The sequence below is a fragment of the Balaenoptera musculus genome, chromosome 17 (assembly GCF_009873245.2).
Source record: "Balaenoptera musculus isolate JJ_BM4_2016_0621 chromosome 17, mBalMus1.pri.v3, whole genome shotgun sequence".
NCBI lineage: Eukaryota > Metazoa > Chordata > Mammalia > Artiodactyla > Balaenopteridae > Balaenoptera > Balaenoptera musculus.
The window spans coordinates 65,929,851-65,945,780 of NC_045801.1; the positions used below are offsets into that span (position 1 = coordinate 65,929,851).

The 15,930-nt window shown below is 46.5% G+C and overlaps 1 protein-coding gene across 1 annotated transcript in view; it reads left to right on the forward strand.

Moving 5' to 3' along the window:
• The first annotated feature begins 2,523 nt into the window (after positions 1–2,523).
• SLCO5A1 (solute carrier organic anion transporter family member 5A1) overlaps positions 2,524–15,930 on the forward strand; it is a 123,188-nt gene continuing 109,781 nt past the window's right edge. Inside the window, exon 1 of the mRNA XM_036830374.1 lies at positions 2,524–3,722. Coding sequence (XP_036686269.1) covers positions 2,825–3,722 — 898 coding nt within the window. The 5' untranslated portion in view covers positions 2,524–2,824. The remainder of the gene's footprint in view (positions 3,723–15,930) is intronic.

Sequence of the window (15,930 nt, forward strand, 5' to 3'; positions counted from 1 at the left end):
TCCTCTCAGCACCATGCCCTGGTGCCTTTGCACATGCCTTTCCTTCTGCCTGGAAATGAAGATCTAATCGGTTAATAATGCATATTAGGTTCTCCAGTGTCACCCTGTATAGAATTTACCACGTTGTTTTAGGCTACTTACAGGGGTATATGTCTTCCACAAGACAGAGGTTTCCTCAGTGCAGGGATCTGTCCTGTTCATCTTTGGTCCCCAGAACCTACTATGGTTTCTGAGACATGGTGGGTGTCCACGGCACAGAATAAACGAACAGAAACAATGTCCTTATTCCGAGCGGGCTCTCTACCTGAGCAGCTGACTTTTCTGGAGACCCGCTCCCTCTGGCTCCTCGCGTTCCCCCGCCTCTCAGGTGATGGGCAGCCGGGCGGCTCGCTGCCTTCCGGCTGGGCTGGGCTGGGCGGTTGCCCGTGCGCCTGCGCCCTCTGCTGCTCCTCTCAGGGCGCGTCTGTGCGCGTGTGTCCGGAGAGGCTACGGAGACGGGCGAGGGGTGGGGGGGAAGAGTTCAGCCTGAGTCACAGACTTCATTCACTGATTCCCGGCGGCTGGACCGAGGCTGCCTGCCGAAGGGACTCCCAACTACTCTCGCACCTCCACGGTCCCCACCTCCCGCCGTTCCACTCTCAGCCAAACAGACGGACCGGCTGACTCACGAGTGAGTAGCGGCGGCTCGTGCGCCCCGGCAGCGCGGCGAGCTGTCCCCGGCGGTCCTGTCCTCCTGCGGGTGGTGTGTGCCTGTGTGCGCGCGCGCGCGCAGGAGGTGTTCCCCGGGGCGCCACGCCGGCCCCGAGAGCCGCCGACCGGGGTCCGTGTGCCCTGCCGAGGCTGCGCTGCGCTGCGGGTGCCCGCTCCGTAGGGGCTCGGACGCCCCCGGCGCGGGGAGCGAGTTTGCAGGGATTCCCCGGCTCGGTGCGCGGCAGCCGGTGGGGTTCCCCGGGAAGGCGCCTGGGCAAGGAGGCGGCGGGGAAGCCCCGGCTGTGAGTGGCTGGCGGGCCGGGAATCTGGGAGCGGGGCTGGCACAGCAGAGCCGAGGGAGACGCCGGAGCGGCCGCCCCTGGAGCCCAAGCTCTCTGCTTTTCTCCCTTACCCTTCCTCCTTTCTTTTCTCAGCAGCATCACAAAAGCGCGCGGCAGAGTGAAACCCAGTGCAGCGAAGTGCGGCTCTCTTCTCCCACCTGGTGCACATCCCCACGGGCCGGAGGAATGGAGTGGGAGTCCCCGAGATTAGGGGCGCATGTTTACCCCGGGGACACACCTGTTTTCGGCTCGCGTTGAATTCAAGCAGGGTGCCGGATCGCGCGAGGGGGTTCCGACACAGACACGCCGGTGTGTGTGTGTGTGTGTGTGTGTGGTGTGTGTGTGTGTGCTCGCCTGCGCGCACCCGGAGCCCACGCTCGCGGACTGCGCGGGATGTAAATAGCACACCTCCCTGCCCGCCTGCGAGTGCCAAGCCGGATCCGTGGGCTCCCAGCGCGCTGTGACAACGCGCCGGCATCTCTTTGTTTGGTTGTGGCTTCCCCACCTCTCCGCAAAGCAAATTGATTTTCTGTTTCGCTTGACACAGCGCGCTGGGACTTCGTGTGGGCCGCAGCCTCGAACGCCCCTGGTATTTGTAATTGAATAGTTCTCCCCGGCGGCTGGGGGCGGGGGTGTTATTTTTAGTGTTGGGAATAAAGAGGCAAGCACGCTGACCTTTTTGCTGCTGCCTTGGGCTTTGAATACGTGTCTCTGATGGAGAAGACGGATTCACATCCAGTCGCGCACACGTGCCTGCGCACAATTGTGTACACACATTTCTACACACCTAGCTCCCCCCCCCCCCTTTCTTTTCTTTTTAAAAATCGGGAGTGGGAGTGCACAGTGTTTGTAAAACAAAAAGCAAAAGCAAAACCAAAAAACTTTCCTTTGTTCTTTTGGGCCTTTTCTATTTTGCGTAACGGAGTAGGAGTGCCAAAAGGTTGCAATTAGTTCACTAGAATAAAAGACACTGTCTCTGAGTCAGAGCTGCCAGGTTGATATTTATTAACATATAAAAGCAGATGCGCTGTTTAAGGCAAAAGGGGCGGGGCGGGGGCAGGTCCACGGTAGACAATGAGGGAGGGTCTCTGCCGACCGCCTGCTGCTCGCTGTTCCGGCACTAGAGGCTGCAGCCTGCAGCCGCCGCCTCCTGCAGGGCTTCGCTCCTCTTTCGTCCCTTGGTCTCACTTGGGACCTTCCGAGTGCCCCAGCGCTGTCCCCCGGGACGCCGGTCCCAGCCGGAGCCGCCCTTCGCTGACCGCCCTCTCTCTGCTTTGCAGGTTGGCAGCTTTGCGCCCGAGGGTGTCGCGAGCCGAGGCGACGAGGGCAGAGCGCCTCTGGCCCAGCCAGCCGGGCGGGATGCGGCGCGGGCTGCAGCGCTAACCGCCCCCACGCTGGGCACTGGGCGTACGCGCTCCGGGCTGCAGGGGGAGCGGCGGCGGCGGCGGCGGCGGCGGCGGCGGCGGCGGCGGCGGAGGGGATGCGCCCGGGACGCGCAAGGCTCCTGCCGCGAGCTGCCAACCCGAGGTGGACCCTAAGGGCTCATCGCAGGACCGCGCGGACCCCTGCCCTCCGGGACACGCGGCTGCGGAGCCTCGGGGCCGCGTCTGCGGTCAGGATGCCCTGGGCACCTCCCTGCTGGTGAGGATGCCCTACTGCGCGGCTCCGCATCCCCAGCCCCGGTCCCTGGTGGGCACGACTGCCTGGGCCTGGCTTCCGCCCCTCCTGCCGGTGGATGAAGAGCGCCGGAGTCCCTGAGTGCGATCGGCGATCGAATCTGAATTCTAAGAGCCATGGAAGGAGGCACTGGGCTGCAGCCCCAGGCGGGAGAGCAGCTGGAAGCCAGCGCCAGAGTAGGAGCGGTCCAAGAGAAGTGCGAACCCGAGACCTTTAGGTCCAAGAGTTTACCCGCCCTGAACAGCGCCTCCTGCAGGCCAGACCTGAATCCCGCCGGAGAAGACTCCAAGCCCGCCTCCGGCCATCAGGAGTTGAAGCCAGGCCCTGGCCCGCGGGCCCCCAGCCCCTCCGCCCCGTCTACTTCGGCAGAGACGGCAGGGCTGGTGGAAAGTCACCACAGGGTGGAAATCGGCAAACCCATTTCGGTGTCCTCCACTTTGGCCATGCTCCAGGGCAGAAGGTGTCTCTATGTGGTCCTCACCGATTCCCGTTGTTTCCTGGTTTGCATGTGCTTTCTGACCTTCATCCAGGCGTTAATGGTCTCCGGGTACCTGAGCAGTGTCATCACCACCATCGAAAGGCGCTACAGCCTGAAGAGTTCCGAGTCGGGGCTGCTGGTCAGCTGCTTTGACATCGGGAGCTTGGTGGTGGTAGTGTTCGTCAGCTACTTTGGCGGCCGGGGGCGGCGGCCCCTGTGGCTGGCCGTGGGGGGACTCCTCATCGCCCTGGGGGCCGCCCTCTTCGCTTTACCTCACTTCATCTCGCCCCCCTACCAGATCCAAGAGCTGAACGCCTCGGCGTCCAACTACGGCCTGTGTCAGAATGGCAACTCCTCGGCCACGGCGGAGCCTCCCACCTGCCTCAAGGACTCGGGGGGGAACAGTCACTGGGTCTACGTGGCTTTATTCGTTTGCGCGCAGATTCTCATTGGAATGGGCTCCACACCTATATATACCCTGGGACCAACCTACTTAGACGACAATGTCAAGAAAGAAAACGCATCCTTGTACCTAGGTAAGACTTTCCTCTCTGATAAGCTTGGACTCAAAAATCAAAAGGAAGCACTTTCACATTTTGCTGGATGTTGTATGTTGTATATAATATATGGCGTTATATCTTATATATATGCATTAAGCTTCAGTTTATTTTTTGTTTTCTTTTTCTTTTTTTTGCCTTAGTGTGGTGTGTTTTCTGTTTGGGAAAGAATCCAATAGCTGAGCGTTCTTTGAACTAATTTTCAGACTCGCACTTGTCTTTTCCCAAGTAATACAAACTTCTAACTGTGGCGTGCTTCTCTCTGTTGCTGCCTATCTTTGGAAAAGCTCGAATTTATCAAGCTTATCTTCTCAAAGCTGTCCTTCTAGAAGAGTCAGGAAGGAATAGAAGTAACTGGTGTGTGGAATAAGGTTGTTTACTACTTTCATCCACTGCTGCTTCTCAGTCCTGCCCCCAAGAGCAGAGTTAGTGGAGAACGCAGACTACATGAAACACACTTTATTGACTTCATCTCTGTATTCTTTACGTATCATCTGCGTCACTATTTAAAAAAAAAACTTGAGTGATACCGAATGACTAGATTATCTTTATACAGAAGCAACATCACAGGTTGTAAAGTTTATCCAAAACGATTTTTGTTGTTGGTTTGAAGACCCTCAGTTACATGATATTGGGGGAAACATCATTACTATTTTCTGAGAAGCAGTACCCTAGGACAGTGAAAGGGCAGTGAAAGTGATACTCAACGAAGAGGGCTATGCTTTTTGCTCAGTGTGGCTGCTGTCCCCAGAATCGGTTACAGAGGGTGTCTGAGCCACTTATAGTCCCCAGTAACTGGCCCAAATGCATCAGGACAAGAGTTTTATAATTTGCTTTTATTATTAAATGTAAGAGAAAGAAATCTCTATTCAGGCAGAGAGGAATAACTTGCTTGTTACTTTGCCTCCATGTTTTCTAACATTTGTTATGACAAATTTTCAAACATCCAGGAAAGTTGAAACAATAGTACAATGAACATCAGTATATCCACCACCTAGACTCAATAATTGTTCACTTTATCCTATTTACTTTATCAATTTGTGTGTGTGTATAGAAATATATATACTTTTGGGTGGGAGGTTAAGCCCTTTGAAAGTAATTGTAGAAACCTTTAGGCTTCAGCACGTATCTTCTGAAAATAAGGACATTCTTTTACATAACTCAGGAGCTTAAAACATCCTAAGAAAGTTAATAAGCATTCCATATGATCATCAAATTCCAGTCCATATTCAAATTTCCTTAATTGTCCACTCAGTGTTTTTTAGCTATATACATTTTCTTTTTTAAAAAATTTTATTACTGATATTTATTTTTTTAAAGTAATTTTAATTAATTAATTAATTTATTTATTGGCTGCGTCGGGTCTTTGTTGCTATACGCGGGCTTTCTCTAGTTGCGGTGAGCGGGGGCTACTCTTCGTTGTGGTGCACGGGCTTCTCATTGTGGTGACTTCTCTTGTTGCCGAGCATGGGCTCTAGGCGCGTGGGCGTCAGTAGTTGTGGCACGTGGGCTCAGTAGTTGTGGCTCGCGGGCTGTAGAGCACAGGCTCTGTAGTTGTGGCGCACAGGCTTAGTTGCTCTGCTGCATGTGGGATCTTCCCGGACCAGGGATCTACCCTGTGTCCCCTGCATTGGCAGGCGGATTCTTAACCACTGCGCCACCAGGGAAGTCTGCTACATACATTTTCAAACCAGGAGCCAGTTGAGATTCACTTATACATTGCATTTGGCTGTTTGCCTTCTTAGCATTTGCTAAACTAGAACAGTGCCTCAACATTTTTCTTTCTCTACCACATAGACTTTTTGAAGTGACAAGGCTAGTTGATTTGTGGAATGTTCCACATTCTAGATTTATCTGATTATTTCCTCGTGGTGTCACTTACCTTGTTCCTCCATTCCCTATATTTCTTGTAAACTGGAAGTTCAGTCTAAAGGTGTAATTCGATTCAGATGAAACGTTTTCGGCCAGACTACTTAATAGGTGACACTCCGTGTTTTCTATCAGATGCATCTGGCCATTCATTAGTGTTGCTGAGTTTAATCACTTAGTTGCGTGGGTGATTGCTAGGTCTTTCCATTGCTAACATACATTTCTCCCTTTGAAAATAATCAGCAATCTTCAGAGTGACACCTTGACTCTGTAAATATCCCAGTTGTTTTCTTTATTCTTACTGATCTTTTCCTCCATTTACTTTGAAAACTCAGGTCTCCCTTCCATCCCGCTTCTAGGTACCATTGACACAAATCTGCTTCATGAAAAACACAGGCAGAGCCCCACGCAAAGAGAGAACTTCCACTAGTAAGAGCCCTGAGATTTAACTTTTCTGGTAGTGGTTGCCCATCAAGAATGAAAAGAGCAAGTACGTATTCTGTGTTGAGCGCGGTGCTCCTTATGGGAAGACCGAAAATGAGACACAATCCCAGCAACTGAGGTGCCTTCAACGTAATGAAGAAATATTTCCAGTTTAAGGTAACAAGTGAAGTGACATGTGAAAGGGGAAGAAAGTTCTACAAATGGGATTTGCTCCCTCCCCCCTCCTCCACCTACCACCTCCTCCTCCTCTCCTTCTTTAGATATTGACTAATAATTGTTTTTCTTGGAAAACATTTTGATGAATGCCTTAGGGCACATTCTTTGGGAAACTCATGAGAATTCTGCTTTGTATTACATGGCTCTCAGTAAAAGCTCGAGTGGTTTGAGTACCAGGAATCATCTTACCTGTATTCTTTTATTTAATATTCTTAATGGCCTTATGAGATGGGAATTGTTTATGAATGAGGAAACTAAGGCTCAGAGAATTTAACTGGCTTGCTTATGGGCGTCAAACCCACGCCTGTGTGACCCCAGAGACCTTGAACTTCCCTCCACCCTGCATGCTTTTTGGCAGGAGGATCTGAAAGTCAACTGAAACCAAAAGATGGGCCACGTTCAGTAGAGTTCTGAATATGGTGCAGAAGGATGCAGAACTGGCCTAAAGTCATCAAAACAAGACCATTCTTTAGACCTTTTAAAGCAGCTTTTACAGGTTACCTCCATACAAATTCAAATCAAGGAGACTACTATATTCTTAGAACATGAGCAGCGTTAACCTATTATCACGTGGGAGTTTTCCTAATAAATAACTGGTTATATATCTTTGTTATTTTCTGCAAAACTGTTCTTCTATATTACCTTGTCCACTCTCCACCCTTTTCTTAACTTTTTGGTCAGTCTTTCTAACTGATGACAACCACAGAAGAAGAAGAAGGGGAAAAAAAAGCAGGTAGCAGATTAGTAATTGCAGGTAGGAACAAATATCTGAATTAAAATAGAAACCATTGAAATGGAAAGTAAATGTATACCTTAATCTTTTGAAAGTTCCGGTGTTAACATTCTGGCAGCTTTCAGTGTAGAAGAGATGTGGTCATAGATGAGATCCAGTGGTCTTTGCACCCGTTCAATGCCCTAGCTCCTTCTGCAAGGAGAGAGGTTCAGCGTTGACCCGGAGCATAGAGAAAGCTTTGTAGTTATGAAGAAGTAAGGTTAGCAAGTGCACCATGGTTTGTAATTGTATCTCAAGGAGAGAGAGAAAGTGTGACCTTTTGCAGGGCAAGAAATTCATGAACCAAACAGGGAAGCAAGAGAGAATGGCTAACCAGGTGGGAAAAGGAAGAAAAAGGATGCTTCTCTAGAATAGAAAGCCACAACTCCGATTGGGTGATTTTCAGGATAGGTGAGGATTGGCAATGGGCCAGCCGTTGGCCAAGAGGTGTGGGGACAGCCACCCCACCTCCCTGGTGTGTCCCCTGTCACCTCACACCCCAGAGAAGGGTCGGAGTTGGGACAGTGCCTTAGAAAGAGCACCGGCCGAGGCCAATCTGTATTTTCGTCTGGCTCTACCAGTGACTGGTCAAGAGACAGATCTGATCGTAGACAAATCCCTTAACTTCTCCCAGCCTCTGTCTCCACCTGGGGATTGTTACATTTGTTTCCCGCACGGTAATATTTTGAGGAGCAAATGGGATTACATGTGAGTAAAGCACTGTGCCAGCTGGAAGCGGCAGCACTTTGCTGTGTTAGAAGCGAATCCAGACTCATCCTGGAGACTGGACAGAGTGAGGAGCGGAAGATATTCTACTCCATCTGAGCAGCAAAACCTTTAAACATATCTCTTTACAATTAGGAAAAAGGAAAGAAGCATTATGTAGGAAATTAAAACTTTGTATGGGAGATCACTCCTTAGACATTGTACAGGACAAATTTTTTTTACAGTTTGAATATTTAGTTGCCCATGCTTTTAAAAAAAATATAGAATATTGGCTTTATTCCTTGTATTGTACAATATATCCTTGTAGTTTATTTTATACATAATAGTTTGCACCTCTTAATCCCCTACCCCTGTATTGCCCCCGCTTCCCTTTCCCTACTGGTAACCACTAATTTGTTCTTTACATCTGTGAGTCTGTTACTTTTTTTGTTATATTCAACTGGTTTGTTGCTTTTTTAGATTCCACATATAAGTGATATCATACAGTATTTGTCTTTTTCTCTCTGACTTATGTCACTTAGGATAATACCCTCCAAGCCCATCCATGTTGCTGCAAATGGCAAAATTTTGTTTTTCTTATGACTGAGTAATATTCCATTGTGTGTATATATATATATATATATATATACACATACATATATATATATATATATATATATATATATATATATATATATATGTATCTCGCATCTTCTTTATCCGTTCATCTGTTGATGGACACTTAGGTTACTTCCATATCTTGGCAATTGTAAATAATGAACATTGGGGTATATGTATCTTTTCAAATTAGTGGTTTTGTTTCTTTTTGATATATACCCAGGAGTGGGATTGCTGGATCATATGGTAGTTCTATTTTTAGTATTTTGAGAAACCTCCATACTGTTTTCCACAGTGTCGGCACCAATTTACATTCCCACCAACAGCGTAGAAGGGTTCCCTTTTGCCTGTACAGGAAAATCTTGATCAGTGTTTCGGCAGTGTTATATTCTGATTAATTGCATTTTCTGAGACCTCAAGGTTTTACTACCAGAACTTTCTGCCTGTCGACCTTTGACAAACATCTTTCTTTAATGTAGGGACATTTATATAATGTATATTTGCATCTAGTGTGACGTAACAAAAGCTCTTTTGAAGTCTGAGGGCCTATGTGTCCTAGCTTCACGACTGTGGGTTTTCATTTGTCCGCATATTCTGTGCAGGATGTTGGTGAGCAAGAACTGGTCCCAAATTATGAATAAATTTTAAAAAAATCAGAAGTAATTACTGTTCTTTTAAAATAAGTTCCTGATGACTTATTCTTTTTTTTTTTGACATTTCCTCAGTCTTTTAAAAGTAGAATGAGCTTGAAATTAGTTGAGTTCTAATTCATCAAGATTTTGTAGTCGAACAAACATATTTATGTGTGTATATGACTGTCTATCTCTCCATCTATCTGGCATACATTGCTCTTTCTGAGTATGAAAACCCTTAAACGTATCTTTTTTTTTTTTTTTTTTGGAGTTGCGCCCCGTGGCTTGTGGGATCTTAGTTCCCCGACCAGGCGACTTGAAAGTGCCCAGCTGTGATAGTGCCCAGTCCTAACCACTGGACCACTAGAGAATTCCCTAAACATATCTCTTTTATATGTAATTAGAAAAAAGAAAAGAAGTCACTTATTTTTTTTTTAATTTTTTTTTTAGACACCAATTGTACTTGAACATTTGTTATTTTATTTTATTTTATTTTTAATTAATTTATTTATTTTTGGCTGTGTCGGGTCTTCGTTTCTGTGCGAGGGCTTTCTCTAGTTGCGGCAAGCGGGGGCCACTCTTCATCGCGGTGCGCGGGCCTCTCACTGTCGCAGCCTCTCTTGTTGCGGAGCACAGGCTCCAGACGCGCAGGCTCAGTAGTTGTGGCTCACGGGCCTAGTTGCTCCGCGGCATGTGGGATCCTCCCAGACCAGGGCTCGAACCCGTGTCCCTGCATTAGCAGGCAAATTCTCAACCACTGTGCCACCAGGGAAGCCCCAAGAAGTCACTTCTTCAAAACATTGTCTAGAAAATCTTGATTGGTTTTTAGCAATGTTTTATAGAACAATCTATATCTAAATAAGGTTTTATATTCATAAAAACAATGAAAGATACACATACGTATCTTTCAACTCAGGGTTCCCTAGAACCATATAACCAAGTGTATCTGTGACTTTGACAAGTTAGGGCGTTATTCATCTTGAGCAACAAGCCAGCTAGGGTAGGTGGTCAGGGGCGGTCCAGCCTTCCATGGTGCCAGCTTCCTCTCTCTTCCTGCCCAGCCCTTCTTAGCAGAGGCTGCTGCACCTCCAGCATCACAGCCTGTCCCTTAGAGAAGGAGGAAGTGGAGGAGGGGATGTGTCGTTGGCCAGAATGGAGTCCCCGGCCTCTCCTAGCTAACAGGACTTTTGGGAAGGCGCGTTTTAGATTTTCCAGTCTGTGTGGGAGAGGAAGGCAAGTAAGATGAGGGTGGAGTTGAGCACTGAGTGGCTTCTAGTTACACTTTTGCCTCAGTAGCCGGAGATTTCAGGCCTTCCCCCTCACCCCCCGCCACTATTAATAAACTATCCTAAGTGGGGTGTAGCATGAGCTTTCCAGATCTTTCTGTTGGCATTTTGAAAGGCCTTAATAAATAGCACCCTTTCACTCGAGTTCTGAGCTAATCGAGAAATAAGTCAAAGGAGTAAACGCATGGGAGCCAAAGTATCACTTTTTAGAACTGATAGAAGTGAGCTTGAAAATGTAGCTCATACCTTTGTGCAAATGGACCTTCTAATAATCGCAGTATTTTTAAAAATTAATTAATTAATTAATTAAGTTTTGGCTGCATTGGATCTTTGTTGCTGCGCACGGGCTTTTCTCTAGTTGCGGCGAGCGGGGGCTACTCTTTGTTGCGGTGCGCGGGCTTCTCATTGCGGTGGCTTCTCTTGTCGCGGAGAATGGGCTCTAGGCGTGCGGGCTTCAGTAGTTGTGGCGCGCAGGCTCAGTAGCTGTGGCGCACGGGCTTAGTTGCTCCGCGGCATGTGGGATCTTCCCGGACCAGGGCTTGAACCCTGTCCCCTGCATTGGCAGGCGGATTCTTAACCACTGTGCCACCAGGAAAGCCCCATAATCGCAGTATTAAATAGACTTACCCATCCAGCCGCCGGCAATGCTGGACCTCAACAGGGTGGCAGCCCTGGGTCTCCCCACGTGACCTGTGGTCGAGGGGTGTGTGTGCAAGACTTGTGCTGAAAAGGAGCAGGGGAGAATTTTTGCACCCCGTGTGCACACTCACCTCCAAGAGGCAAAGAGGAGATGAACTGAGCATCCCAGTTTATTTTCAGATTAATCTGTCGCGTTAATCCCCTTCTGCTTTCCCAGGGAGGAGCAGTGATGGGGGCGTGAGGCGGGTCAAGAGAGGAAAGATCATGTGAATATACACTCTCTTCTGAGACTGCTAACTGGGTATTTATTCTGCTTTAATTTTGCTCATCTTGTTTACAAGGTGTTCATCTTTGTAAGCCACATACAGTCCCTTTTGGGAAGTAGGTTCTGTACAAATCATGAATAAATAAAAAAAAATAATCTCCGCTGGAAACGAATACGAGGGAGAGTGACCGTTAAGGGATTTGAGGCAATGATCCAAGGCGTGTGGAGGAATTATTGGGATGGATGCAGTGCACAGTGAGGAGGGCTGCGTGTCGGTGCCTTGGCAGCTCCTCGCTAGGATGTTGGTGAGTTTCACATATACCTGGGACAGTTCATCTGTGTCCGAATGAGTACATCTTCTGTACCCTTGACAGGTCCTGAATTTATATCAGCTCCCTGGTGGTCACCTTTGGCCTCTAAGACAAACTAGTCAGTCTAAGATGCTGACAGATAAGCCAACTTCAGATTCTAGCTGAAAAGCAGAAGGGTCTCCTGCATCATCACTGTGGAAAAGGCAGTGGGGGGACAGTGATTTATTCAGCTCCCCTGCAAATAACAGATAATAGCCTTGTTAGTAGTATTTATGATACACCTTTAACATTGCTATGGATTCTGTTATCTAAGTGGTTCTGTCCTTCTGAAACTTTAAGGTGTGTATGTGAATCACCAGGGTATCTTTTCAAAATGCAGATTCTGCTTCTGGAAGTCTGGGGCAGGGCCTGGGATCCTGCATTTCTAATGTGCTCCCAGGTGAGGCCAGAGCTGCTGGTCGAAGGGTCATGTTTTGAGCAACAAGGGTCTAAAGACCATAGATCTTTGACTTTTCTGATAGGTGGAGAGTTTCTCTCTGGGCTTGGGGTTGGATCCACTGTTGGCAAAACCAGCTGCTGATTGAGCTTCTATCTTATGAGGAAGAACCCTTCTGTCTCTTACTGCATTTGCAAAAGCAAGATGTCAGTTTTGGGTGTTTCATAAGCTGCGGCGACTTTTCTGAATTCCATCGTGATCACTGTTGAGTCCACCGAGAGAGTGGCTTGGGACAAAAGATGTTCATTTTGCTATTAACCAAAGGAAGCACCACTTTCTTTTTCCTCTCACCACCCTGGAGGCTCTGGGCTGATGGGTTTCTCTCTGTTGGTGGAACTCTACACGTTAGAGGTAAGTCTGTGAGCTCTGCAAACCCAGGTGAGCTCACCTTATAAGGCCCTTTGGTGGGGGAAAAGCAAACAAACCCACACACTTGGCTCTGCCTTTTTTAAAAAAATAAATTTATTTATTTATTTATTTTCGGTTGTGTTGGGTCTGTTGCTGCGCGTGGGCTTTCTCTAGTTGTGGCGAGCGGGGGCTGCTCTTCATTGTGGTGCGTGGGCTTCTCATTGCGGTGGCTTCTCTTGTTGCAGAGCACAGACTCTAGGCACACGGGCTTCAGTAGTTGTGGCACGTGGGCTCAGTAGTTGTGGCTCACAGGCTCTAGAGCGCAGGCTCAGTAGTTGTGGCGCACGGGCTTAGCTGCTCCACGGCATGTGGGATCTTCCCGGACCAGGGCTCGAACCCGTGTCCCCTGCATTGGCAGGTGGATTCTTAACCACTGTACCACTAGGGAAGCCCTTGGGCATCATTTTAAAAAGAAGGAATAGAGATTTTGGAAAAGAAAAATGGAGGCAAAATGGATTTTAGAGTAGGCATTCTAGGAATGAAGGCTTCAGAGAGAAGTGAAGGTGGAGAAACATACCTGGGTGTTTAGATCATTCTCTTGTGTCTTTTGGGGGAAATATTCAGAAATAGAGACTGTGTGTCCATGCCGATGTGTTCTGCTGTGTTGGATACTTCTGCCAGAGCTGGTGCTCTCACCCTGTGTTTTTCGTCTCCCTGATCTAGAGAAAAGAGATAGGGATTCCACCCTATCTCCTGGGTGGTCCTCCTCGTCCAAGACCATTCTCGGTATCCAGGCTCTGTATGTTCTGAACCTCAACTCCCGGTGGGAAACAGCATAGGTTACGGGTCATTCTAAAATGGTGGTTTTCAGCTAGAGGTAATTCCCTCCACTCGCAGTGGACACACTTGTTAATGCCTGGAGTCAACTTTGATTGTCACAATTTGAAGGGGACGTCGTGGCATTTAGTGATATTTTGGCCTATGTTGCTGCTAAACATCGTACATTGCACAGGACAGATCCCACAACAAGGAATTACCCTACAAAAGACTGTCACTAGTGATGCTCTCAACTTTTTTCATCTTAAGCATTCAAGTTACTATGTTATTTTTGTGTTTCTTTTTTTGGCAGTGCCCTGCGGCATGCGTGATCTTAGTTCCCAGACCAGGGATCGAACTTGTGCCCCCTGTAGCGGAAGCGCGGAGCCCTAACCACTGGACCACCAGGGAATGCCCTATTTTGTGTTTCTTCTATCTTGGGACTGGAATAGAAATCTCTAGGTCATAGAATTAGAAAGCATTGAACACTTGGATGGAGAAGACCCAGGAAGAACATGTCTTTGTAAATAGGAAAGCCTTCTAGCAAACAGATAGGAAATACAGATTAACTGTGCATTACTCATTGCTACATATTACCCAGTAGATAACATAGTATCTATACAATATTGTTTTCTTAGTAGATCATGGGAGATACTGTAGTGTGCCATGGTAGATTATTTTTAGTGGGTGTAAAAATATGAAGGGTTTCATGGTTTTTATTGTGACTTCACTTCCCATCAGCTTAAAAGTTTTTTTTTTTTTTTTTTTGGCTACACCACGCGGCTTGTGGGATCTTAGTTCCCCAGACAGAGATGGAACCCAGGCCCTTGGCAGTGAAAGCGTGGAGTTCTAACCACAGGACCGCCAGGGAATTCCCTAAAAGTTTTTAACCATAGAGATTTTTTAGACATATTTTTGGAGTTGAGACTATTGTAACCCTGGAAGAGGGAATGATGTGTGTGTGTGCGTGACATGTATGTACTAAGGGGAGTGGTATGTCATTTCCCCCTTTTATCTGAGCTCTGTTTCAGTGGCGATGGTAAAAGAAAACATCAAGATGAGGAATTCTGGCAAACTATAAAGCAATTAATCAACATTTTAAAGCAGAGCTCACCAGCTAAATAATTGGACCTCAAGAGGAGACGTAGGGTAGATTTAATGAGGGATTTAAGACCTAGAATTTCTCTTAGAAATAAATGAGAGCTTAATTAAATCAAAAGAAAAAGCCTTTGGTATGGTTTCATACATGGGGTCTAACAAGGGCTATTTTTAACAGCAAATATTTTTGAATGTTTAATGTATGGCAGACATTGTGCTGAATGCTTTATCATCCTATTTTATCCTCAGAACTCTATGTGGCAGGTACATTTTTCCCCCTTTTTTTTATTGTGGTAAAAAACACATAACATTAAAATTACTCTCAACCATTTTAACTGTACAGTTTAGTAGTGTTCAGTATATTCCCACTGTTGTGCGCTAGAGCTCTAATTTTATTTTTCATCTTACAGCACTGAAACTTTATACCCACTAAACACTAATTTCCCCTCTCCTCAGCCCTTGGCAACCACCTTTCTACTTTCTGTTTCTGTGGTTTTGACTACTTTAGATACTTACATAAGTAGAATTACGCAGTATTTTTTCCTTTGTGACTGGCTTAGTTCACTCAGCATAATGTCCTTGAGGTTCATCTATGTTGTAGCATGTGACAGAATTCCTTCTTTTTCAAGGTTGCATAATATTACACAGTATGTTTATACCATATTTTAAAATCCATTCATCTGTGGATGGACACTTGGGCTGCTTCCACTTCTTGGCTATTGTGAATAATGCTGCTATGAACGTGGGTGTGCAAATATCTCTTTGAGATCCTGATTTAAATACTTTTGGATATATACCCAGAAATGGGATTGCTGGATCATCTGGTGGCTCTATTTTTCATTTTTTGAGGAACATCCATACTGTTGTCCATAGTGGCTACACCATTTTACATTCCCATCAATAGTGTATAAGGGTTTGAACTTCTTTGCATCCTCACCAACACTTGTTATTTTCTGTTCTTTTGATAGTGGCCATCCTGATGAGTGTGAGGTGATATCTCATTGTAGTTTTGATCTGCATTTCCCTAATGAGTAGTGATGTTGAACATCTTTGCATGTGCTTATTGGCCATTTGTATATCTTTGGAGAAATGTCTATTTAAGCCCAGTGCCATTTTTTAATCAGATTACTTTTTGTTATTGTTGACCTGTAGAAGGTCTTCATTTATTCTGGATATCAAACTCTTATCAGATATATGATTTGCAATTATTTTTCTCCCATTCTGTAGGCTGCCTTCTCACTCTGTTGATTGTTTCTTTTAATGTGCAGAAGTTTTTAAGTTTGGTGTAGTCTCATTTGTCTATTTTTTATTTTGTTGTCTGCTTTTGGTGTCATATCCAAGAAATCATTGCCAAATCCAATGTCTTGAAGTTTTTCCCCTATGTTTTCCTCTAGGTGGTTTTAGGCCTTACGTTTAGGTCTTTAATGCAATTTGGGTTAACTTTTGTGTACAGTGTAAGGTAAGGGTCCAACTTCACTCTTCTGCATGTGGATATCCAGTTTCCAAAATCATTTGCTGAAGAGGCTATCCTTTTCCTGTTGTGTAGTCTTGGCTTCCTGGTTGAAAATCAGCAGCTACTTTCATTTTTCACATTTTATAGATGAGAAAATCAAGGTTAAGTAATGTGCTCAAGTTCATCTGAAAGGTGACAAAACCAGCACTCAAGATCAAT